This window comes from Rana temporaria, chromosome 5 (assembly GCF_905171775.1).
Source record: "Rana temporaria chromosome 5, aRanTem1.1, whole genome shotgun sequence".
Lineage (NCBI taxonomy): Eukaryota > Metazoa > Chordata > Amphibia > Anura > Ranidae > Rana > Rana temporaria.
The window spans coordinates 419,725,717-419,750,873 of NC_053493.1; the positions used below are offsets into that span (position 1 = coordinate 419,725,717).

Below are 25,157 nucleotides of genomic sequence, written 5' to 3' on the forward strand. Positions count from 1 at the left end.
GACCGTTTTCATTGGTCAAAACCGATCGTGTGTGGGCCCCATAGGTTGTTTAACCATCGGTTAGAAAAAAGGCAACTTTAAATTGAACCGATGGATTCCTAACCGATAGGTCAAAAACGATCGTTTGTAGGCACGTCCATTGGTTAAAAACCTGCGCATGCTCAGAATCAAGTTGACGCATGCTTGGAAGCATTGAACTTCGTTTTTTTCAGCACGTCGTTGTGTTTTACGTCACCGTGTTCTGACACAATCGGTTATTTAACTTATGGTGTGTAGGCGCGACGGACCATCAGTCAGCTTCATCGGTTAACCTAGGACAACAGTCCTTTAGACCGTTCTCATGGGATGGACTGATCGTGTGTACGAGGCTTAATACTACCATTCGTGACCTGAACCCAACCTATGGCACTAGGATAGGAGAGGAGAGGAGGATAGGAGAGGAAAGGAGAGGAGAGGACAGGAGAGGAGGAGAGGAAAAGATGAGAGGAGAGGAGAGGAGAAGAGAGGATGAGAGGACAGGAGAGGAGGAAAGGACACTACAGGACAGGAGAGGAGAGGCAGAGGAGGAGAGGATAGGAGAGGAGAGGAGAGGAGAGGAGAGGAAAGGAGGAAAGGAAAGGAAAAGATGAGAGGAGAGGACAGGAGAAGAGAGGATGAGAGGACAGGAGAGAAGGAGAGGAGAGGAGGAGAGGCTGCGGGGCGTTTGCGATGCTTCCCCCATTCTCTTACATTCAATACGTTGGATTATTTGTGTGAAGAAAAGCATTGTGAGCACTCCGTGTGACACTGTCATTGCTATTTAAGGGGCAGTTGGGGGGCAAAAAATACCCCAACTGTATCTGGTCTGTGATACTAATTACCTGACCTGATACATTCATATAGGACCTGTCACTTCACCCAACCTGTGCTTCACCTGTGATACTACATACCTGACCTCTACCCAATCTGTACCTGATCTGTGATACTACATACCTGACCTGTGGCACTACATACCTGAAATGTACCCACCTCATGGCACTACATACCCGACCTGTACCTGGCCTGAACCCAACCTGTACCTAGCCTCTGTGATACTACATACCTGACCTGTGATAATACATACCTGACCTGTGATAATACATACCTGACCTGTGATACTACATACCTGACCTGTGATACTACATACCTGACCTGTAATACTACATACCTGACCTGTGATACTACATACCTGACCTGTGATACTACATACCCGACCTGTACCTGGCCTGAACCCAACCTGTACCTAGCCTCTGTGATACTACATACCTGACCTGTGATAATACATACCTGACCTGTGATAATACATACCTGACCTGTGATAATACATACCTGACCTGTGATACTACATACCTGACCTGTGATACTACATACCTGACCTGTAATACTACATACCTGACCTGTGATACTACATACCTGACCTGTGATAATACATACCTGACCTGTGATACTACATACCTGACCTGTGATACTACATACCTGACCTGTAATACTACATACCTGACCTGTGATACTACATACCTGACCTGTGATAATACATACCTGACCTGTGATACTACATACCTGACCTGTGATACTACATACCTGACCTGTGATACTACATACCTGACCTGTGATACTACATACCTGACCTGTAATACTACATACCTGACCTGTGATACTACATACCTGACCTGTAATACTACATACCTGACCTGTGATACTACATACCTGACCTGTGATACTACATACCTGACCTGTGATACTACATACCTGACCTGTAATACTACATACCTGACCTGTGATACTACATACCTGACCTGTGATACTACATACCTGACCTGTGATAATACATACCTGACCTGTAATACTACATACCTGACCTGTGATAATACATACCTGACCTGTGATAATACATACCTGACCTGTGATAATACATACCTGACCTGTGATAATACATACCTGACCTGTAATACTACATACCTGACCTGTGATAATACATACCTGACCTGTGATACTACATACCTGACCTGTGATAATACATACCTGACCTGTGATAATACATACCTGACCTGTAATACTACATACCTGACCTGTGATACTACATACCTGACCTGTGATACTACATACCTGACCTGTGATAATACATACCTGACCTGTGATAATACATACCTGACCTGTAATACTACATACCTGACCTGTGATAATACATACCTGACCTGTGATAATACATACCTGACCTGTGATAATACATACCTGACCTGTGATAATACATACCTGACCTGTGATACTACATACCTGACCTGTGATAATACATACCTGACCTGTGATAATACATACCTGACCTGTGATAATACATACCTGACCTGTGATACTACATACCTGACCTGTGATAATACATACCTGACCTGTGATAATACATACCTGACCTGTGATACTACATACCTGACCTGTGATACTACATACCTGACCTGTAATACTACATACCTGACCTGTGATAATACATACCTGACCTGTGATACTACATACCTGACCTGTGATAATACATACCTGACCTGTGATACTACATACCTGACCTGTGATAATACATACCTGACCTGTGATACTACATACCTGACCTGTGATACTACATACCTGACCTGTAATACTACATACCTGACCTGTGATAATACATACCTGACCTGTGATACTACATACCTGACCTGTGATAATACATACCTGACCTGTGATACTACATACCTGACCTGTGATAATACATACCTGACCTGTGATACTACATACCTGACCTGTGATAATACATACCTGACCTGTGATACTACCATTCTTGAACTGAACTCAACCTATGGCACTACATTTCCAACCTGTACTTTACCTGTGATACTACATACCTGTACCTGACCTGGGACTCTACTCACCTGACCTGTTCTTTACCTGTAAAACTACATACCTGACCTGTACCTGGCCTGAACCCAACCTGTGGCGCTACACACCTGACCTGATATACTACTGTACCTTATCTGTACCCAGCATGTGGCACTGAATACCTGACCTTCAATTGACCTGTAATACAGCATAACCGACCCGTACCTGACCTGTGATAATACCCTACCTGACCTTTACCCACCCTGTGGCACTACATACCTGGCCTGTACATTACATACCTGTACTTTACCCATTACACTACATACCTGACCTGTACTTTACCCATTACACTACATACCTGACCTGTACTTTACCCATTACACTACATACCTGACCTGTACACTATATACCTGTACTTGACCTGTTACCCTATGTATCTAACCTGTTCCTGACCTGTGATACTACCCTACCTGACCTTTACCCACCCTGTGGCACTACATACCTGACCTGTACTTTACCCATTACACTACATACCTGTACCTGACTTGTTACCCTATGTATCTAACCTGTTCCTGCCCTGTGACATTACATACTGAACCTGCACCTGACCTGTGATATTGCTGCACCTGACTGGTACCTGATCTGTTACAGTATGTATCCGAGCCAGTACCTGACCTGTGACACTACACCAGGAGGAGAGGAGGATAGGAGAGCACAGGAGAGGAGAGGACAGGAGAGGAGAGGAGAGGAGAGGATGGGAGGCAATGAGGAGAGGAGGAGAGAAGAGGAGGAGGGGAGAGGAGAGGACAGGGCAGGAGAAGATGGGAGGGAATGAGGAGAGGAGAGGAGAAGGGGACAGGAGAGGAAAAGCGAGGAGAGGACAGGAGAGGAGAAGAAAGGAGGAGAGGAGGATAGGAGAGCACAGGATGGGAGAGGACAGGAGAGGAGAGGACAGGACGGGAGAGGAGAGGACAGGAGAGGAAAGCAGGAGAGGAGGATAGGAGAGCACAGGAGAGGACAGGATGGGAGAGGAGAGGGCAGGAGAGGAGAGGAGGACAGGAGAGCACAGGAGAGGAGAGGACCGGACAGGAGAGGAGAGGACAGGGCAGGAGAGGATGGGAGGGAATGAGGAGAGGAGGATAGGAGAGCACAGGAGAGGAGAGGACATGAGAGGAGAAGCGAGGAGAGGACAGGAGAGGAGAGGAAAGGAAGAGTGGAGGATAGGAGAGCACAGGAGAGGGGAGGACAGGACGGGAGAGGAGAGGACAGGAGAGGAGAGGAGGACAGGAGAGCACAGGAGAGGAGAGGACAGGATGGGAGAGGAGAGGGTAGGAGAGGAGAGCACAGGAGAGGAGAGGACCGGACAGGAGAGGAGGAAATAAGAGGAGAGAAGAGGGGGAGAGGAGAGGACAGGAGAGGAGAGGAAAGGAGGAGAGGAGGATAGGAGAGGAGGAAAGAAGAGGAGAGAAGAGGGGGAGAGGAGAGGACAGGAGGGGAGGAGGAGAGGAGAAGAGAAGGAGAAGAGGATAGGAGAGGACAGGAGAGGAAAGGAGGAGAGGAGGATAGGAGAGCACAGGAGAGGAGATGAAAGGAGAGGAGAAGAAAGGAAGAGAGGAAAGGAGGAGAGGACAGAAGAGGAGGAGAGGAAAGGATGAGAGGAGAGGAGAGGAAAGGAGAAGAGGACAGGAGAGGAGGGGCAGGAGAGGAGGAGAGGACCGGAGAGGAGGAGAAGAGATGACAGGAGAGGAGGGGCAGGAGAGGACAGGAGAGGAGAGGAAGAGGTGAACATTCCTCTGTATACAGTAGAGAGAGGACAGGAGAGGAGAGAGAGGAGAGGAGAGGAGGGAGGAGAGAGAAGAGAGAGGAGAGGAGAGAAGAGAGAGGAGAGGAGAGAAAGGACAGGAGAGGAGAGAGAGGACAGGAGAGGAGGGAGAAGAGAGAAGAGGTAGGAGAGAGAGAAGAGAGAGGAGAGAGAGAAGAGAGAGGAGAGAGAGAAGAGAGAGGAGAGGAGAGAAAGGACAGGAGAGGAGAGAGAGGAGAGGAGAGAGAGGACAGGAGAGGAGAGACAGGAGAGGAGAGAGAGGAGAGAGAGGACAGGAGAGGAGAGAGAGGACAGGAGAGGAGAGAGAGGACAGGAGAGGAGAGAGAGGACAGGAGAGGGTTTGGTGCTAATGATTTTCGAATCGATCCGAATTGGAAAAAAAATTGAAGCGATTCGAAAACGAATGAAACAAATTTAACTAAACAAATTTATGTAAATAACGAATGGATGTCTACCATTCAGTGCCCATTCACACTAATTGCGAGCGGTGGTGTGCGCGGTGCGTGCACGTGCTGTTATGTACCGCAATGCATTGTTAAGAAGCGTTGCCCTTTTTTTTAGTATTATTATTATTCCTTCTTATTTCAAAAAGCCTAATTTAATTCTGTGGCGGTTATTTAGTAAAACTTTGTGATAGAGAGCGCAATATCTGGTGCAGCTGTGCATGGTAGCCAATCAGCATGGTAGCCAATCAGCATGGTAGCCAATCAGCTTCCAGGTTTTTTTGTCAAAGCTTAATTGAACAAGCTGTAGTTAGAAGCTGATTGGTTTCTATCTCTGTAGTACGTCTACATCTTCTTCTACTAACTAGATGCTTCGGTGTGAACCGGGCAATAGTATTTGTTGCGTCCTTGTGTTGAGCCTTGCATTGAGCGTTGAGCCTTGCGTTGAGCGTTGAGCGTTGAGTTGAGCCTTGCGTTGAACGTTGAGTTGAGCCTTGCGTTGAGCGTTGAGCCTTGCGTTGAGCGTTGAGCCTTGCGTTGAGCGTTGAGTTGAGCCTTGTGTTGAGCGTTGAGTCTTGCGTTGAGCATTGCATTGAGCGTTGAATGTTGAGCCTTGCATTGAGCGTTGAGCCTTGCGTTGAGCGTTGAGCCTTGCATTGAGCGTTAAGCCTTGTGTTGAGCGTTGAGCGTTGAGCCTTGCATTGAGCGTTGAGCCTTGTGTTGAGCGTTGAGTTGAGCCTTGCGTTGAGCGTTGAGTCTTGCATTGAGCGTTGAGTCTTGCGTTGAGCGTTGAGTCTTGCGTTGAGCGTTGAGTTGAGTTGAGCCTTGCGTTGAGCGTTGAGTTGAGCCTTGCGTTGAGCGTTGAGCGTTGAGTTGAGCCTTGCGTTGAGCGTTGAGTTGAGCCTTGCGTTGAGCGTTGAGCCTTGCGTTGAGCGTTGAGCCTTGTGTTGAGCGTTGAGTTGAGCCTTGTGTTGAGCGTTGAGTCTTGCGTTGAGCATTGTATTGAGCGTTGAATGTTGAGCCTTGCATTGAGAGTTGAGCCTTGCGTTGAGTGTTGAGCCTTGCGTTGAGCGTTGAGCCTTGCGTTGAGCGTTGAGTTGAGCCTTGCATTGAGCGTTGAGCCTTGCGTTGAGCGTTGAGCCTTGCGTTGAGCCTTGCGTTGAGTGTTGAGCCTTGCGTTGAGTGTTGAGCCTTGCGTTGAGCATTGAGTTGAACCTTGCGTTGAGCGTTGAGTTGAGCCTTGCGTTGAGCGTTGAGTGTTGAGCCTTGCGTTGAGTGTTGAGCCTTGCGTTGAGCCTTGAGCCTTGCGTTGAGTGTTGAGTGTTGAGCGTTGAGTGTTGAGTGTTGAGCCTTGCGTTGAGTGTTGAGCCTTGCGTTGAGCGTTGAGCCTTGCGTTGAGTCCCTCAGCTCCAATCAGCACACCATTTGTGAACGAGTCCGAAGTGCTGAAAGCCGGAATAACCAGCAACAGGTTGGACCTCCTCTGAGACGTATCGGTTACATGAGAATCTGTGCCTTGTAATCCCCCAGAATTAGACCCTTCGGGAGATAATGAAACCCAACCCTTCATTATCTGTCATTTGGAGAGTGTGGCCGAGTGTAGGGGTCACGTACCTCCTCGGGGGGGGGGGTCACGTACCTCCCTGGGGGGGGGGTCACGTACCTCCTCTGGGTGGGAGGGGGTCACGTACCTCCTCGGGGGGGTCATGTGCTGGAAATTAGCTGGGAATGTCACTCCAATCATACGAGTCCCACAAATAGAAAGTGTTTTACAAGCCCGATGATGGAAGCTGTCCAAACTCGGCACATGGGAGCCGGCGGTGAGCATTGGCCGGACAGAAGGGACATTCCCCGAATACGAGGGACATAACCCGGGAGCCTTCAACAGAGGCGAGGATTAGGAGACGAGGATCCAAATTACACAATTAGGAGGAAGTCATAATAAGAGCGACCCGACATTATACCTAATATTCCGCAATGCTAATCTGCTGAACAACGCCGGAGGACTCTGCTCCTGCCTCTATAACTCTCCTCTCCTGAAATACTCTGCTCTGCTGGAGGACTCTGCTCCTTCCTCTATAACTCTCCTCTCCTGAAATACTCTGCTGAAGGACTCTGCTCCTTCCTCTATAACTCTCCTCTCCTGAAATACTCTGTTCTGCTGGAGGACTCTGCTCCTTCCTCTATAACCCTCCTCTCCTGAAATACTCTGCTCTGCTGAAGGACTCGGCTCCTTCCTCTATAACTCTCCTCTCCTGAAATACTCTGCTCTGCTGGAGGACTCTGCTCCTCCCTCTATAACTCTCCTCTCCTGAGATACTCTGCTCTGCTGGAGGACTCTGCTCCTCCCTCTATAACTCTCCTCTCCTGAGATACTCTGCTCTGCTGGAGGACTCTGCTCCTCCCTCTATAACTCTCCTCTCCTGAAATACTCTGCTGGAGGACTCTGCTCCTCCCTCTATAACGCTCCTCTCCTGAAATACTCTGCTCTGCTGGAGGACTCTGCTCCTCCCTCTATAACTCTCCTCTCCTGAAATACTCTGCTGGAGGACTCTGCTCCTTCCTCTATAACTCTCCTCTCCTGAAATACTCTGCACTGCTGCAATGATATGATATGTATACATTTATAGCGGAACCTCGGATTACGAAGATAATCCGTTCCAGGAGAACGCTCGTAATCCAAAGCACTCGCATATCAAAGCGAGTTTCCCCATAGAAGTCAATGGAAACGAAAATAATTTGTTTGGCATTGACTTCTATGGCATGCAATACCGCAAGTGGCCAGAGGTGGGGGGCGCAGGAGAGCCTCGGAAACACTCAGAAAGGCTCGGGGTCAGCTCGGCTGAACTCGGAAAAACCTCAGAAAGGCTCGGGATATCTCCTCTACCCTGGAAAGCATGAGATAAAAAGAAAACAAAAAAAAAACATTGATCTCTGCGTTCCAGGAAAAAAACTTGGCGTGTTTACATCTGCCAGAGCCAGAAGTGATGTCATAATGTCGCTTTGGCCTCCCAGGGTCATTAAGGAGGCCGGGGACCACCCGATCTATGGCCACCTCTATGGTCATCCGGCTTCCTGATCGCAAGGGAGAACATCCCCTCCCACTGCCTGTAAAAGCTATCCAGCAGCTGAATAGCCGCTAGGACGGTTTTTCCATTACAGGGAATCACCGGCTGAAAAGAAAGATATCTGAACAATTTCTGTAATAGGAAAAAGGGGTGACAGGTCCTCTTTATGGGGAGATCATGTAATAGAAATAAGGGGTGACAGGTCCTCTTTATGGGGAGATCATGTAATAGAAATAAGGGGTGACAGGTCCTCTTTATGGGGAGATCTTGTAATAGAAATAAGGGATGACAGGTCCTCTTTATGGAGAGATCATGTAATAGAAATAAGGGGTGACAGGTCCTCTTTATGGAGATCTCATGTAATAGAAATAAGGGGTGACATGTCCTCTTTATGGGGAGATCTAGTAATATAAATAAGGGGTGACAGGTCCTCTTTATGGGGAGATCATGTAATATAAATAAGGGGTGACAGGTCCTCTTTATGGGGAGATCATGTAATAGAAATAAGGGGTGACAGGTCCTCTTTATGGGGAGATCATGTAATAGAAATAAGGGGTGACAGGTCCTCTTTATGGGGAGATCATGTAATAGAAATAAGGGGTGACATGTCCTCTTTATGGGGAGATCTAGTAATATAAATAAGGGGTGACGGGTCCTCTTTATGGGGAGATCATGTAATAGAAATAAGGGGTGACAGGTCCTCTTTATGGAGATCTCATGTAATAGAAATAAGGGGTGACATGTCCTCTTTATGGGGAGATCTAGTAATATAAATAAGGGGTGACAGGTCCTCTTTATGGGGAGATCATGTAATATAAATAAGGGGTGACAGGTCCTCTTTATGAGGAGATCATGTAATAGAAATAAGGGGTGACAGGTCCTCTTTATGGGGAGATCATGTAATAGAAATAAGGGGTGACAGGTCCTCTTTATGGGGGATCTCATGTAATAGAAATAAGGGGTGACAGGTCCTCTTTATGGGAAGATCATGTAATAGAAATAAGGGGTGACAGGTCCTCTTTATGGGGGAGATCATGTAATAGAAATAAGGGGTGACAGGTCCTCTTTATGGGGAGATCATGTAATAGAAATAAGGGGTGACATGTCCTCTTTATGGGGAGATCTAGTAATATAAATAAGGGGTGACGGGTCCTCTTTATGGGGAGATCATGTAATAGAAATAAGGGGTGACAGGTCCTCTTTATGGGGAGATCATGTAATAGAAATAAGGGGTGACAGGTCCTCTTTATGGGGAGATCATGTAATAGAAATAAGGGGTGACAGGTCCTCTTTATGGGGAGATTGTGTAATAGAAATAAGGGGTGACAGGTCCTCTTTATGGGGAGATCATGTAATATAAATAAGGGGTGACAGGTCCTCTTTATGGGGAGATAATGTAATAGGAATAAGGGGTGACAGGTCCTCTTTTTGGAGAGATTGTGTAAGAGAAATAAGGGGTGACAGGTCCTCTTTATGGGGAGATCATGTAATAGAAATAAGGGGTGACAGGTCCTCTTTATGGGGAGATCGTGTAATAGAAATAAGGGGTGACAGGTCCTCTTTATGGGGAGATCTTGTAATAGAAATAAGGGGTGACAGGTCCTCTTTATGGGGGAGATCATGTAATAGAAATAAGGGGTGACAGGTCCTCTTTATTGGGGAGATCTTGTAATAGAAATAAGGGGTGACAGGTCCTCTCTATGGGAAGATCATGTAATAGAAATAAGGGGTGACAGGTCCTCTTTATGGGAAGATCATGTAATAGAAATAAGGGGTGACAGGTCCTCTCTATGGGAAGATCATGTAATAGAAATAAGGGGTGACAGATCCTCTTTATGGGGAGATCTTGTAATAGAAATAAGGGGTGACAGGTCCTCTCTATGGGAAGATCATGTAATAGAAATAAGGGGTGACAGATCCTCTTTATGGGGAGATCATGTAATAGAAATAAGGGGTGACAGGTCCTCTCTATGGGAAGATCATGTAATAGAAATAAGGGATGACAGGTCCTCTTTATGGGGAGATCATGTAATAGAAATAAGGGGTGACAGGTCCTCTTTATGGGGAGATCGTGTAATAGAAATAAGGGGTGACAGGTCCTCTTTATGGGGAGATCGTGTAATAGAAATAAGGGGTGACAGGTCCTCTTTATGGGGAGATCATGTAATAGAAATAAGGGGTGACAGGTCCTCTTTATGGGGAGATCATGTAATAGAAATAAGGGGTGACAGGTCCTCTTTATGGGGAGATCATGTAATAGAAATAAGGGGTGACAGGTCCTCTCTATGGGAAGATCATGTAATAGAAATAAGGGGTGACAGGTCCTCTTTATGGGGGATCTCATGTAATAGAAATAAGGGGTGAGAGGTCCTCTTTATGGGGAGATCATGTCATAGAAATAAGGGGTGACAGGTCCTCTTTATGGGGGGAGATCATGTCATAGAAATAAGGGGTGACAGGTCCTCTTTATGGGGAGATCATGTAATATAAATAAGGGGTGACAGGTCCTCTTTATGGGGAGATCTAGTAATAGAAATAAGGGGTGACGGGTCCTCTTTATGGGGAGATAATGTAATAGAAATAAGGGGTGACAGGTCCTCTTTATGGGGAGATCGTGTAATAGAAATAAGGGGTGACGGGTCCTCTTTATGGGGAGATAATGTAATAGGAATAAGGGGTGACAGGTCCTCTTTATGGGGAGATCATGTAATAGAAATAAGGGGTGACAGGTCCTCTTTATGGGGAGATCATGTAATAGAAATAAGGGGTGACAGGTCCTCTTTATAGGGGAGATCGTGTAATAGAAATAAGGGGTGACAGGTCCTCTTTATGGGGAGATCATGTAATAGAAATAAGGGGTGACAGGTTCTCTTTATGGGGAGATCTTATAATAGAAATAAGGGGTGACAGGTCCTCTTTATGGGGAGATCTTGTAATAGCAATAAGGGGTGACAGGTCCTCTTTATGGGGAGATCTTGTAATAGAAATAAGAGGTGACAGGTCCTCTTTATGGGGAGATCGTGTAATAGAAATAAGGGGTGACAGGTCCTCTTTAAGGGGGGGACATATGTAGAATGGGAGGATTTAAGCTGAGCATGCAGATTAGCACTCAATTTTTTTTGGGGGGGGTGGGGGATTTTTGCTGACACCATCAGGGGGTAGTACACCCGTAAGGGGCCCGGAGGTCCCCAGGGGCCCAGATGACAACCCCCTTTTTTTTAAATTAATTTTATATATATATATTTTTTTTTTTTTTATTAACCACTTCCCACCCGGTCAATAGACAATTGACGTCCGGGAAGTGGTTGTGAAATCCTGACTGGACGTCTATTGACGTCCTGCAGGATTTCATGCCGGAGCGCGCCCGTGGGGGCGCGCAGCGCGGCGATCGGTTATGCGGGGTGTCAGTCTCCGGCGGAGGCTCTTTACCACGTGATCAGCCGTGTCCAATCACGGCTGATCACGATGTAAACAGGAGGAGCCGTTGATGGCTCTTCCTCACTCACGTCTGACAGGGGGGGTTCGCGCTGATTGTTTATCAGCGCAGCCCCCCCCCCCATCGGATGCCAACGCTGGACCACCAGGGAGTGCCCCCCGGCAAAAAAACCCCACACAAATAAAAAAAATACACAAAAAAAAACACAATCGATGCCAATCAGTGCCCACAAATGGGCACTGACTGGCAACATGGGCACTGGTTGGAGTGATGCCCAGCAATGCCATCAGTGCCACCCCTCAGTGTCCATCAGTGCCACCTCTTAGTGCCCATCTATGCCCAGTGCCCACCTATCAGTGCCCATCTGTGTCACCCATTAATACCCATCAGTGCCACCAATGAGTGCCCATCAGTGCCGCCTATGAGTGCCCAGTGCCGCCTATGAGTGCCCATCAGTGCCGCTTATGAGTGCCCATCAGTGCCGCCTATCAGTGCATACCAGCGCCGCCTATCAGTGCCCATCAGTGCCACCTCATCGGTGCCCATCAGTGCCGCCATATCAGTGCCCATAATTGAAGAAGAAAACTTACTTATTTACAAAAAAAAATAACAGAAAAAAAAATGTCGGTCTTTTTTTATAGTTGTTGCGCAAAAAATAAAAATCGCAGAGGTGATCGAATACCGCCCAAAGAAATCTCTATTTGTGAGAACAAAAATGATAAAAAATTTAATTTGGGTACAGTGTAGCACGACCGCGCAATTGTCATTCAAATTGCGACAGCGCTGAAAGCTGAAAATTGGCCTGGGCATGGAGGTGCGTAAGTGCCCCCCGGTATGGAAGTGGTTAAAGGGCCCAGAGGTCCCCAGGGCCCCGGATGGCAACCCCCCTTTTTTTTATATATATATATTTTTTATTTTTATTAAAGGGCCCAGAGGTCCCCAGGGCCCCGGAGGGCAACCCCCCCCTTTTTTTTTTATAAAAAAAATGTTTATTTATTTTATATATCTATATATATATATATATATATATATATATATATATATAGATATATTTTTTATTAAAGGGCCCGGAGGTCCCCAGGGCCCCGGATGGCTACCCCCCCTTTTTTTTTTGTTCGTCAGCAACCAAAGCCCCTCCCCTGACCTCAATTTGCGGCACCCCCCCCTTCTCAATTCAAGGCAACCCCCCCCGGTTCTCTGCTCCAGGGGGCCCATGCCTGAAGCTGTGTAAGGGGCCCCAAAATTCCTGATGTTTGCCCTGGGGCCCCATAATTCCTGATGTTTGCCCTGGGGCCCCATAATTCCTGATGTTTGCCCTGGGGCCCCATAATTCCTGATGTTTGCCCTGGGGCCCCATAATTCCTGATGTTTGCCCCGGGGCTCTGGGTGACCTTGTTCCAGCACCAAGAGAACGTAGACAGAGAAGAGAAGGAACATGGCCCTCCTTCCCGGTGAGTGGATATCGGATACAATGTTTCATTCCGTGATAAGAATGACATTTTCGATACAATATCAGACTTTCTCCTCCACAAGGTGCCACCCTCTCCCTCCCCCCCTCGCCCGGCGTTCTATCCCATGACAATGCGATGCCCACCTGCTCGAAAATAGCCCAGAGAATGTCTTCTCCTTATATAGACGTCCCTCTATTGTCCGGGGAAGAGGGAGGAATGCCACGGAAGGCATTTAAGGGGCCGGGACCACAAAGGTCACTCTTGTCGAGATCACGGCTCGGCTGCCACCCCCCGTCCTTTGCCACCTCGTTCTCTTCTCTACCTGCCCGCCTCTCACGATGCCTCCTAGGAAGCCGGAACCGAAGAAAGAGGAGCCCAAACCCGAGCCCAAGCCTGCCCAGCCCGCCCCGCCCGCCCAGCCTGAACTTCCTACGGAACCAGCCTTCGACCCGACCTCGGTCACGGTAAGTTTACCAAGAATTCGATATCAATGGAACGTTTGGGGAAATCGCGCTGCCGAAGGACGTACCCGACCAGGAACAGGGAAGAGGCCACTGCCCAAGACTTGGGTTGCCTATCCTTCACTTTGGCCTTCCATCGTGAAGACGTCCGTTTACCGACTCTTCACCCAAATGTCGATGAGATGGGATTGGTTGCGTTGTGGGTTCCGGTACCCCCGGCCCGGTTGGGGGTCAATGTAGCTTGCTGAGCCCCCCCCACAAACCTGAATGTGTCTACCAACCCATGCGTACTCTCAGCTGATTGGCCACAAATTGATAGGGTAGGTTAGGTAGGTGCTCCAAACCTAAAGAAAACTGTATAGGCGGTAACGTGTGCATCCCCTTGCCGACTGCAAGCCCCCCAATGTACTACAGATAGGTGGGCGCCGTTGTTCTATAGCCCAGGGCAAGCATGCCAAATTGTGCCCCCCCCCCCCCCCAATGTATGAGCAATATGTGTCAGCAAAAGTCCCCTCCCCCTCAAAAAAGATTAAGCACTAGTCTGCATGCTCACCCCTTAGCACCCAGCTCAAATCCTCTCTCACTTAAATGCCCCCCAGTATTACCCCCCCCCCCCACCAAAAAATCTCTCCTCTCTCCTGGCACAAATCCTCTACACCTAAAACTCCCCCCTGCAAAGCACAGACACCCCCCCCCTCACTCCTAACCCACCCCCCCACCCCACCCCTAGCACAAATAACCCCAAATCATCCCTAGTAGCACAAATAAGAAAAATATTTCCCCCTCCCAACACAAATCCCCCCAAATCACCGCTCCTAGCACAAATCCTCTTCCCCCATCCCCCTCCCAACACACCCCCCCCCCCCAAAATCACCACTCCTAGCAAAAATCCTCTTCCCTCATCCCCCCCTCCCAACACAAACCCCCCCCCAAATCACCACTCCTAGCACAAATCCTCTTCCCCCATCCCCCCTCCCAACACAAACCCCCCCCCCCCAAATCACCACTCCTAGCACAAATCTTCTCCCCTCATCCTTAGGGTTGCCACCTTTTCTTCAAGCCAAACCCGAACACTTTAGCGGCACAAAAGATTTTTGTGTGACTACCTCAGTTAGTTGGGGAGCCACAGCCCAGTCTAAATAATGTGTCCGGGTTTCAGGCAGACTGAAACACGGACACAAGATCCCAAACCCGAACTGTCCGGGTGATTCCTGGACAGGTGGCAACCCTACTCATCCTCCCTCCTAACACAAACCACCCCCCCCCAATCACCACTCCTAGCACAAATCCTCTTCCCCCATCCCCCCTCTCAACACAAATCCCCCCCCCCAAATCCCCCCTGCTAGCACAAATATTCTTCCCCTATCCCCCCTCCCAACACAAATCCCCCCAAATCAACACTCCTAGCACAAATCTTCCCCCCATCCCCCCTCCCAACACAAATCCCCCAAAATCACCACTTCTAGCACAAATCCTCTTCTCTCATCCCCCCTCCCAACACAACCCCCCCCCCCCCCCAAAGCACCGCTCCTAACACAAATCCTCTTTCCTCATCTGCCTTCCAACACAAATCACCACTCCTAGCACAAATCCTACTCCCCTATCCCCCCTCCCAACACAAACCCCCCAAAATCACCACTCCTATCACACCTCACCAAATTTTCCCTTCTAGTACAATTCTCACCCCCTGCTGCCCCCAAATTCCCCTTCTCAACACATATCCCCTCCCAATCTTCTTGTGGTGCCCCCCCTCCCCCCCAACTCACACAACTCACATGCCCTGGCTGTAGGCAAAGCGACGTACCCATATTTCTCTGCTGAACACCCCCCTCCCCCCCACCCCGAGTCCCACTGTGATTGTACATAGAGGGAGTCTGTCATCAAGTCCTTGCCAGTGATTCACGGCTGGGAGTGGGACCTGCTGTGGAAAACGACCAGAGCTCTGTACAGAGGTAGCATATATACATATATAGATAATTTATTTATTTATTTATGTATGTATTTATTTATTTTAATTGTTAGTCTTTTTTGTTTATATTGCAAATAATTTTTTTTTTAAATTATTACGATATTAGATTGTATTAATATATATATATATTTTTTTTTTTATTGTTAGTCTTTTTTTATTGCAAAAAAATATATATTTATTAGGAAATTAGATTTTATTAAAAAATAAATATTGGATATGTTTTATAGCAGAAAGTAAATATATATATATATATATGTGTTTTTATTGTTTCTTTTTTTTATTGCAAAGAAATATATATTTATTGAGATTTTAGATTTTATTAAAAATAAATATTGGATTTTTTTTTATAGTAGAAAGTTATATATATATTAGTCTTTTTTGTTTGTATTGCAACAAACAAACAAAAAAAACAGAGGTGATCAAATCCCACCAAAAGAAAGCTCTATTTGTGTGAAGTAAAATGATATAAATGTAATTTGTGTACAGTGTTGCGTGATGGCGCAATTACCAGTTAAAGTAGCGTAGAGCCCAATAGCAAGAAATTACCTAGTCATGAAGGGGGGGGTAAATCTTCTGGAGCTGAAGTGGATATTGAACCTTTGGGCTTATTAACAACTATACAGTGGTGAGGGGCGGCTTGGTTGAATATCCGTGTAAATAAATTGTTTCAGAAAAGCCTTGCGCTACACACAATGGGCTAGATTCAGATAGCCCGCCGTAAGTTTGTGTGGGCGTAGCGTATCTGAGATACGCTACGCCGCCGTAACTTAGTGAGGCTGGGGCTGGATTCACAAAGAACCTGCGCCCTAAGTTACGGCGGCGTAGCGTAAATCTGCTGGCGTAAGTGCGCAAAATTCAAATTGTGGAGAGGTGGACGTGTTTTATGTAAATAAAACATGACCCCGCGTAAATAACGTCTCTAACGAACGGCGCATGCGCCGTCTGTGAACGTATCCCAGTGCGCATGCTCCTAATCACGTCGCAAATAGTCAATGCTTTCGACGTGAACGTAATTTACGCAAAGCCCTATTCGCGAACGACTTACGCAAACAACGTAAACGACGCAAAATTCGACGCTGTCCCGACGTCCATACTTAACATTGGATACGCCTCATATCAGCAGGAGCAACCTTACGCCGGAAAAAGCCCAACGTAAACGACGTAAAAAAATCCGCCGGCGCACGTACGTTTCTGAATCGGCGTATCCAGCTCATTTGCATATTCTATGCGGAAATCAACGGAAGCGTCACCTAGCGGCCAACGTAAATATGCACCCTAAGATACGACGGCGTAAAAGACTTACGCCGCTTGTATCTTAGCCTAATTTAAGCGTATCTGGTTTCCAGAATACGCTTAAATTTACGACGACGTAGATTCAGAGTTACGACGGCGTATCTACTGATACGCCGGGGTAACTCTCTATGAATCTAGCCCAATGCTGGTAAATGTGAAGGAGATCCTTGTAGGATGTACTTCAGCTTTCTCTATCCTATCGGTGTGCGGGGTTCGTGTTTTGCTCGGCATGGTCTGTAATCCTCTATATATATATATTGTCACAATTCCTCTTTACAAAGGCAACATCCGCTTCCCGCTGTATTTCTGTATAGTGATTGAGCTTCACTGTTCCTCTCTCTCAGTACAAGCCTACCAGTCATTGAAATAACGTACTCTTTTTCTTTTCTTTTTTTTATGGCTGGACTGGATGGACTTTTTTCAACCAGACTACCGTATATTCTCGAGTATAAGCCGACCAGAATATAAGCCGAGGCACTTAATTTTACTACAAAAAACTGGGAAAGCTTATTGACTCGAGTATAAGCCTAGGGTGGGAAATGCAGCAGCTACGTTAAGTGGAAAAGAGGGTCAACAATGCCCATTTGCTGCCTCGCTGTGCCCATTTGCATCCTCACTGTGCCCATTTGCATCCTCACTGTGCTCATTTGCATCCTCACTGTGCTCATTTGCATCCTCACTGTGCCCATTTCCTTACTCACTGTTCCATTTGCATCCTCACTGTGCCCATTTCCTTACTCACTGTGCCCATTTGCATCCTCACTGTGCTCATTAGCATCCTCACTCTGCCCATTTCCTTACTCACTGTGCCCATTTGCATCCTCACTGTGCTTATTTGCATCCTCACTGTGCCCATTTGCATCCTCACTGTGCTCATTTGCATCCTCACTGTGCTCATTTGCATCCTCACTGTGCCCATTTGCATCCTCACGGTGCCCATTTGCATCCTCATCCTCATTGTGCCTATTTTCATCCTCACTGTGCCCATTTCTTTACTCACTGTGCCCATTTGCATCCTCACTGAACTCACTGTTGGACTAGAACCACATTGGCTGGTGGGGACCCCCAAAACTCCCAGGTGGACAAAAACAACCCCCAAAAGGATGGCAAGGAGAACTCACTGTTGGACTGCAATCAAAACTCCCAGGTGGACGGGAACCAATTGCAAAATTACAGCAGGGAGATTTCACTGTTGGACTAGAACCACAATAGTGGGTGCGGACCCCCAAAACTCCAAAGTGGACAGGAACAAACCCCAAAATGATGGCAAGTAGAACTCACCCGAGTCATATATGAAGCCATGGGGCTCATTCAGCTGGACCCATTAATGTTACAGGTCAACATAATGAGATTTTTAGTAAGAATTCATTTTAGGATGCAAAAAAATCATTGGGGCAGATTCAGGTAGCTACGCTATAAGTTACGGCGGCGCAGCGTAGTGTATTTACGCTACGCCTCCGCAACTTACAGGAGCAAGTGCAGTATTCACAAAGCACATGCTCCGCGGTGGCGTAGCGTAAATGGGGCCGGCGTAAGCGCGCGTAATTCAATGGGGAAGGGGGGGGCGTGTTTTATGGTAATATGTGATGACCTGACGTGATTGACGTGATTTACGAACGGCGCATGCGCCGTCCGTGTACATATCCCAGTGTGCATTGCTCCCAAGTACGGCGTAACGACGTATTGGTTTTGACGTGAACGGAAATTACGTCCAGCCCTATTCGCGAACGACTTACGCAAACGACGTAAATAATTCAAATTTCGAAGCGGGAACGACGTCCATACTTAACACTGGCTGCGCCTCCTAATAGCAGGAGCAGCCTTACGCCGAAAAAGCCTTAACGCAAACGACGTAAATAATTCAAATTTCGAAGCGGGAACGACGTCCATACTTAACATTGGCTGCGCCTCCTAATAGCAGGAGCAGCCTTACGCCGAAAAAGACGTAAAAAACGAACACCGGGCGCACGTACGTTTGTGAATCGGCGTATCTAAGAAATTAGCATATTATACGCCGACAACAACGGAAGCGCCCCTAGCGGCCAAAGTTATATTGCACACAATTCTACGCCGCCGCAATCAAGTTACGTCGGTGGAGGAAGCCTATTTTTTCAGCGTAACTGCCTTTGTGAATCGGCGTAACGCTACGCGGGCGCGGAATTTAAATTACGGCGGCGTATCTGGAGATACGCTGCCGCAAAAGGTATGTGAATCTGGCTCTGAAAATACCATGGCCAATACAATTCCCTGAAATGTAATGTACAGTTATGACCACTTAGATGTTCTACTGGAAGACAAACCATCCTACTGGTCACCAGAGACGTTTCCTTCGTGGAATTGGTCGATAATAAATGACAAACATTGTAGCAAAGAACGTAACTCTAGAACAGACAAAAGCAGAATGAAGGAAGTGGTTTCCTTTCATCGCATCTTTCCGCCGCAGAATGACGACTCTGACGTGTCTCCAACGCTGGGAAATTGACAGCTGAATGACGGCAATAATTGGAGGTAGAAAGCCACCCGCCTGAAGCTATAACCTGCCTATTAGGAGGTGACTTTGTTTCCGGCCCTCTATATGCCCGGCCACGGCGGCCGGTGATGTAATATTTATCGCGCTTCCAGGCAACGAAGGTCCCTGGGATCGTAAGGGGAGCCAAGATTAAAGTCTTCCTCCTGAAGAAGCCGTCTGGATGGAAGTGTCGGTGATGGAACCCTCTGGAGGTGCAATCATGAAGTAGGGTCTGTGGGACTTTTCCCAGTGATGAAACTTTCTTCAATCGCCAACTTTATTCAGAGCGACAGTTACGGTGAACATGATGTGAAACAAACTAAACTAGGACACATCTAGAGTTATGCCGCGTACACATGGTCGGATTTTCCGTCGAAAAAACTAGGGCTGTCCCAATACTGATACTAGTATCGGTATCGGGACCGATTCCGAGTATTTGCGGGAGTACTTGTACTCCCGCAAATGCCCCTGATGCCTCATCCGATACTCGCCCCCCGCCGCCGCTACGCCGCTTCCCCGCTGCCGCCGCCGCTTGGTTAATACGGGCGGGGAACATTACAGCTTTCATTTGAATAGCTGTAGTGTTTCCCGCCGCGCCGCGTATAGACACTCCTCCTTGCTCGGGTGAACTGTCCAATCCCGAGCAAGGGGGAGTGTCTATACGCAGCGCGGCGCGAAACACTACAGCTATTCAAATGAAAGCTGTAATGTTCCCTGCCCGTATTAACCAAGGGGCGGCGCGGCAGCATGTAGGTAAGGAGGACATGGCTGCATATATGGGGGGGGGATATGGCTGCATATATGGGGGGGACATGGCTGCATATATGGGGGGGACATGTCTGGATATGGGGGGGACATGGCTGCATATGGGGGGACATGGCTGCATATGGGGGGGACATGGCTGCATATGGGGGGACATGGCTGGATATGGGGGACATGGCTGGATATGGGGGACATGGCTGGATATGGGGGGACATGGCTGGATATGGGGGGGACATGGCTGGATATGGGGGACATGGCTGGATATGGGGGACATGGCTGGATATGGGGGGGACATGGCTGGATATGGGGGACATGGCTGGATATGGGGGACATGGCTGGATATGGGGGGGACATGGCTGGATATGGGGGGGGGGGGCATGGCTGGATATGGGGGGACATGGCTGGATATGGGGGGGACATGGCTGGATATGGGGGGACATGGCTGGATATGGGGGGGCATGGCTGGATATGGGGGGGACATGGCTGGATATGGGGGGGACATGGCTGCATATGGGGGGGGACATGGCTGCATTTGGGGACACATTTTAAAAAAAAGTATCGGTATTCGGTATCGGCGAGTACTTGAAAAAAGTATCGGTACTTGTACTCGGTCCTAAAAAAGTGGTATCGGGACAACCCTAGAAAAAACCATGGATGGTTTTTCCGACTGAATTCCGCTCGAGCTTGTCTTGCATACACACAAAAGTGACGTAACTCTACGACTACGACTAGCCCAGAAAATGAGGTTCAATGCTTCCAAGCATGCGTCAAATTGTTTCCGAGCATGCGTCGGAATTGCTACAGACAATCGGAATTTCCGAATTGGAATTTTTCCCGTAGGAAAATTTAAAAACCAGCTCTCAAATTTTTGTTGGCGGAAATTCCGACAGGAAAAGTCAGATGGAGCCTACACACGGTCGGAATTTCTGACCAAAAGCTCACATTGGACATTTCTTGTCGGAAATTCCGATCGTGTGTATGGGGCATTATAGTTTCAACTGGATTGGGCCCGACCCTTTAACTTTCTCAGAAAAAGAGCTAAATCCCAACTCCAGCCCAAATATTTTTTTTCGATTTGGGAAAGTTTTGACCCCCTGTCAGTTTTTTTTTTTTTGCCCAATGCCCTTGTTAGGAATTTAAATTCAATTGCCGCCAAGTCACGTACATGTACAGTGGAACCTCGGATTGCGAGTAACGCGGTTAACGAGCGTTTTGAAATAGGGACAATGTATTTCCTAAAATCCTGACTCAGGTTGCAAGTATTGTCTCGCAAAACGAGCAGGATTCATGCCAAAGCGTGCAGTACCGCCTTTGGCCTGAGTCGGGGGGGGGGGGCACCGGGGCCAAACGGCACCTTTCAGAAATGTACGGAAAGGCCCAAGGACAGTTCGGCTGACCTCTGCAAACCTCGGAAAGGCTCGGGAGCGAAGTCTTTCTGAGGTTTGCCGAGGTCAGCTGAACTGTCCTCGGGCCTTTTCGGCCGTTTCCGAGGCTCTCCGGCACTTCCCCGCGGCTACTGGCAGAGGAAAAGTGCCACATTGCATGCTGGGATACTGCAGTCCCGAAGGGTCTGGTATAGACCGGGGAGGGTCCCCACTCTCCATTATCAATAGGTGGTAGCCGAACTATTAAAACCTCTCCTATACTAAGTCTGCACCTATGAGCCCTTCTCATTTATTGAGGTCCTGACCGTGTACGCCCCCCGCCCGCCCGTCCGCCGCTCACGTCTTGTTATTTTCTATAACGTGGGCTGAGCTGTGAAGCTGGCCAGTTCTGTTTCTGCGCTCCGTATCCTTACCGTATTACAGGACTGATTGTCACATCTGTTAGTAATTCCTTCTTCTTGGGCAGTGCTCCACGCGCTCCAGTTTGATTTTTCTGAGAAAATAAATGTGTGGCCAGGGCATCCGACATAAAATACAGCAAGAGTTTCACTTTTTTCTTATCCTTGTTAAAGAACACTGTGGATGGAGCTCAGCCTGCCGAATCCGGTCCGTCTATAGACCGAAATATCCATTCCGAAAGAAATCACCTAGGAGGCAGAGAGGGTTTCCCCAATCACTTCAATGTGCTTCTCATCCGAGCAATATACAGCATTACACCGAGCGAGTCTCATTATACATCGAGGAATGGCATCTATCTATCTATCTATCTATCTATCTATCTATCTATCTATCTATTATCTATCTATCTATCTATCTATCTATCAATCAATCTATCTATCTATTATCTATCTATCTATCTATGTATCTATCTATCTATCTATCTATCTATCTATCTATCTATCAATCTATCTATCTATCTATCTATCTATCTATCTAGCTATGTATCTATCTATCTATCTATCTATCTATCTATCTATCTATCTATCTATCTATCTATCTATCTATCTATTATCTATCTATCTATCTATCTATCTATCTATCTATCTATCTATCAATCTATCTATCTATCTATTATCTATCTATCTATCTATGTATCTATCTATCTATCTATCTATCTATCTATCTATCTATCTATGTATCTATCTATCTATCTATCTATCTATCTATCTATTATCTATCTATCTATCTATCAATCTATCTATCTATCTATCTATTATCTATCTATCTATCTATCTATCTATCTATCTATCAATCTATCTATCTATTATCTATCTATCTATCTATCTATCTATCTATCTATCTATCTATCTATGTATCTATCTATCTATCTATCTATCTATCTATCTATCTATCTATCTATCTATCTATCTCTCTCTATCTATCTATCTATCTATCTATCTATCTATCTATCTATTCATCCATCTAGCTATCTATCTATCTGTCTATTTTCCCTTTCCCAGTCCCTGTCTCCACCTTTCTTCCTCGCTCTTCTGTCTAAATCCCATTCTTTACCTTATTTTCTCTTCTACTCTTCCTTCCTCGGCTCTTCTCTTCCTTCCTCTCCTTCTCTTCTCCTCTTCCTTTCTCTCTCTCTCTCTTCTCTTCTACTCTTCCTTCTTCTCCCTCTCTTCCCTTCTCTTCCTTCTTCTCCTTCCCTTCTCCTCTTTCTTCCTCGCCTCTTCTCTTCCTTCCTCTCCTTCTCCTCTTCCTCTCTCTCTTCTCTTCTACTCTTCCTTCTTCTCCCTCTCTTCCCTTCTCCTCTTCCTTCCTCTCCTTCTCTTCTCCTTCCCTTCTCTTCTCCTCTTCCTTTCTCTCCTTCTCTTCTCTTCCCTTTCCTCTCATCTCCTTCCTTTCTCTATCCTCTCTTTTTCTTCTCTTCTCTATCCTCTCCTTTCCTTATCTTCTTTATCCTCTCATTTCTTTCTCTTCTCTATTCTCTCTTTCCCTTCTCTTTTTCCTTTCTCTCCTTCTCTTGTCTTCCCTTCTCCCTTTCCTTCCTCTCCTTCTCTTCTCCCTTTCCTTCCTCTTCTTCTCTTCCTCTCCTTCTCTTCTCTGTCCTCTCCTCTCCTTCCCTTCTCTTCTCTACCCTCTCCTTCCCTTCTCTTCTTTATCATTTCCTCCTTACTTTCCCTTCTCTTCTCCTCTTCCTTTCTCATCTCTTTTCTATTCTTCTCTTCCCCTCTTCTTCCTTTCTCTCTTTCTCTTCTCCTCCTCCTTCCTATGCCTCTCTTCTACTCTTCCTTCCTCTCCCTCTCTTCTCCTCCTCTTTCTTCTCCCTCACTTCCCTTTTCCTTATCCTTCCTTACCTTCTCTTCTCCTCTTCCTTCTCTCATTCTCTTGCCTTCACTTCTCTTTCCTCTCACCTCCTTCCCTTTTCTTCTCTATCCTCTCCTTTCCTTCTTGTCTCTATCCTCTCCTCCCCTTCCCTTCTCCTTTTCCTTTCTCTCCTTCTCTTGTCTTCCCTTCTCCACTTGTTTCCTCTCCTTCTCTTCTCCCTTTCCTTCCTCTATTTCTCTTCTCTTCTCTTCCTTTTATCATTTCCTCTCCTTTCTTCCTACCTTTCCCTTCCCTTCTCCTCTTCCTTTCTCTTCTCTTCCACTCTTTTTCCTTTCTCTCTTTCGCTTCTCTTCTCCTCTTCCTTCCTATCCCTCTCTTCTACTCTTCTTTCCTCTCCCTCTCATCTCCTCCTCCTCCATCTTCTCCCTCACTTCCCTTCTTCTCTTCCTTCCTCTTCTTCTCTTCTCCTCTTCCTTCCTCTCCTTCCCTTCTCTTCTCCTCTTCCTTCCTCTCCTTCCCTTCTCTTCTCCTCTTCCTTCCTCTTCTTCTCTTCTTTTCTCCTGTTCCTTCCTCTCCTTCCCTTCTCTTCTCCTCTTCCTTTCTCTCCTTCTCTTCTCTTCTCTTTCCTCTAAACTCCTTCCATTCTCTTCTATATCCTCTCCTTCCCTTCTCTTCTCTATCCTCTCGTCTCCTTCCCTTCTCTTCTTCTTTTCGCTCCTTCTCTTGTCTTCCCTTCTCCACTTCTTTCCTCTCTGTCTCGTCTCCCTTTCCTTCCTCTCTTTTACTTCTCTTCTCTTCCTTTCTTCCTCTCCTTCTCTTTCCTTCTCTTCTATTCTCCTCTTCTGTCCTCTCCATTCCTCTTCCATTCTCCTCTCCTCTTTCTTACACTCTCTCAGCCCCCCTCTCTTTTCCTCTCCCATCTGTTTTCATTAGAAGCATGGGCTGAATGATGGAGTTCACACACTGATACTTTGTTGAGGAAACATTTGTTTTCAGTTTGACAATTGACACGACTTCTCTCTATAAACTACAATATAAAAGTTGCAGCACTCAGCCTGATAAAGAATACAATGAGACCAGTGTTGTACTTTGTGTGTCTTACATAACCAGCCCCCCCACACCCCCTACCTCCCCATATCATTATTACACTCTGTGCTCCAGCACTCCTCTCCTCTGAGCCCATTATCACTTCTCTCGTATTTCATCATCATCTTCCGTCCAATAAGGAAAGCTCGCTGCGCCCCCCGCAGAGGACAGTAATAAAGCGTAGAATTCATTGATTCAAGCATGGGATTATCATTCAGATGAAGTTCGTATTCTGGAACAGAAGGTCGGATTTATCGGAGTAAATCGCTCATATTAAGTGTTTGTACGGGAAAAGGACATCATGCATTATAAAGACCACCACTAGGGCCCCCCCTCCCC

General features: G+C 47.0%; 1 protein-coding gene across 1 annotated transcript in view; it reads left to right on the plus strand.

Annotated features, from left to right (window-relative positions):
* The first annotated feature begins 13,282 nt into the window (after positions 1-13,282).
* MYL3 (myosin light chain 3) overlaps positions 13,283-25,157 on the plus strand; it is a 68,012-nt gene continuing 56,137 nt past the window's right edge. Inside the window, exon 1 of the mRNA XM_040355214.1 lies at positions 13,283-13,540. Coding sequence (XP_040211148.1) covers positions 13,415-13,540 — 126 coding nt within the window. The 5' untranslated portion in view covers positions 13,283-13,414. The remainder of the gene's footprint in view (positions 13,541-25,157) is intronic.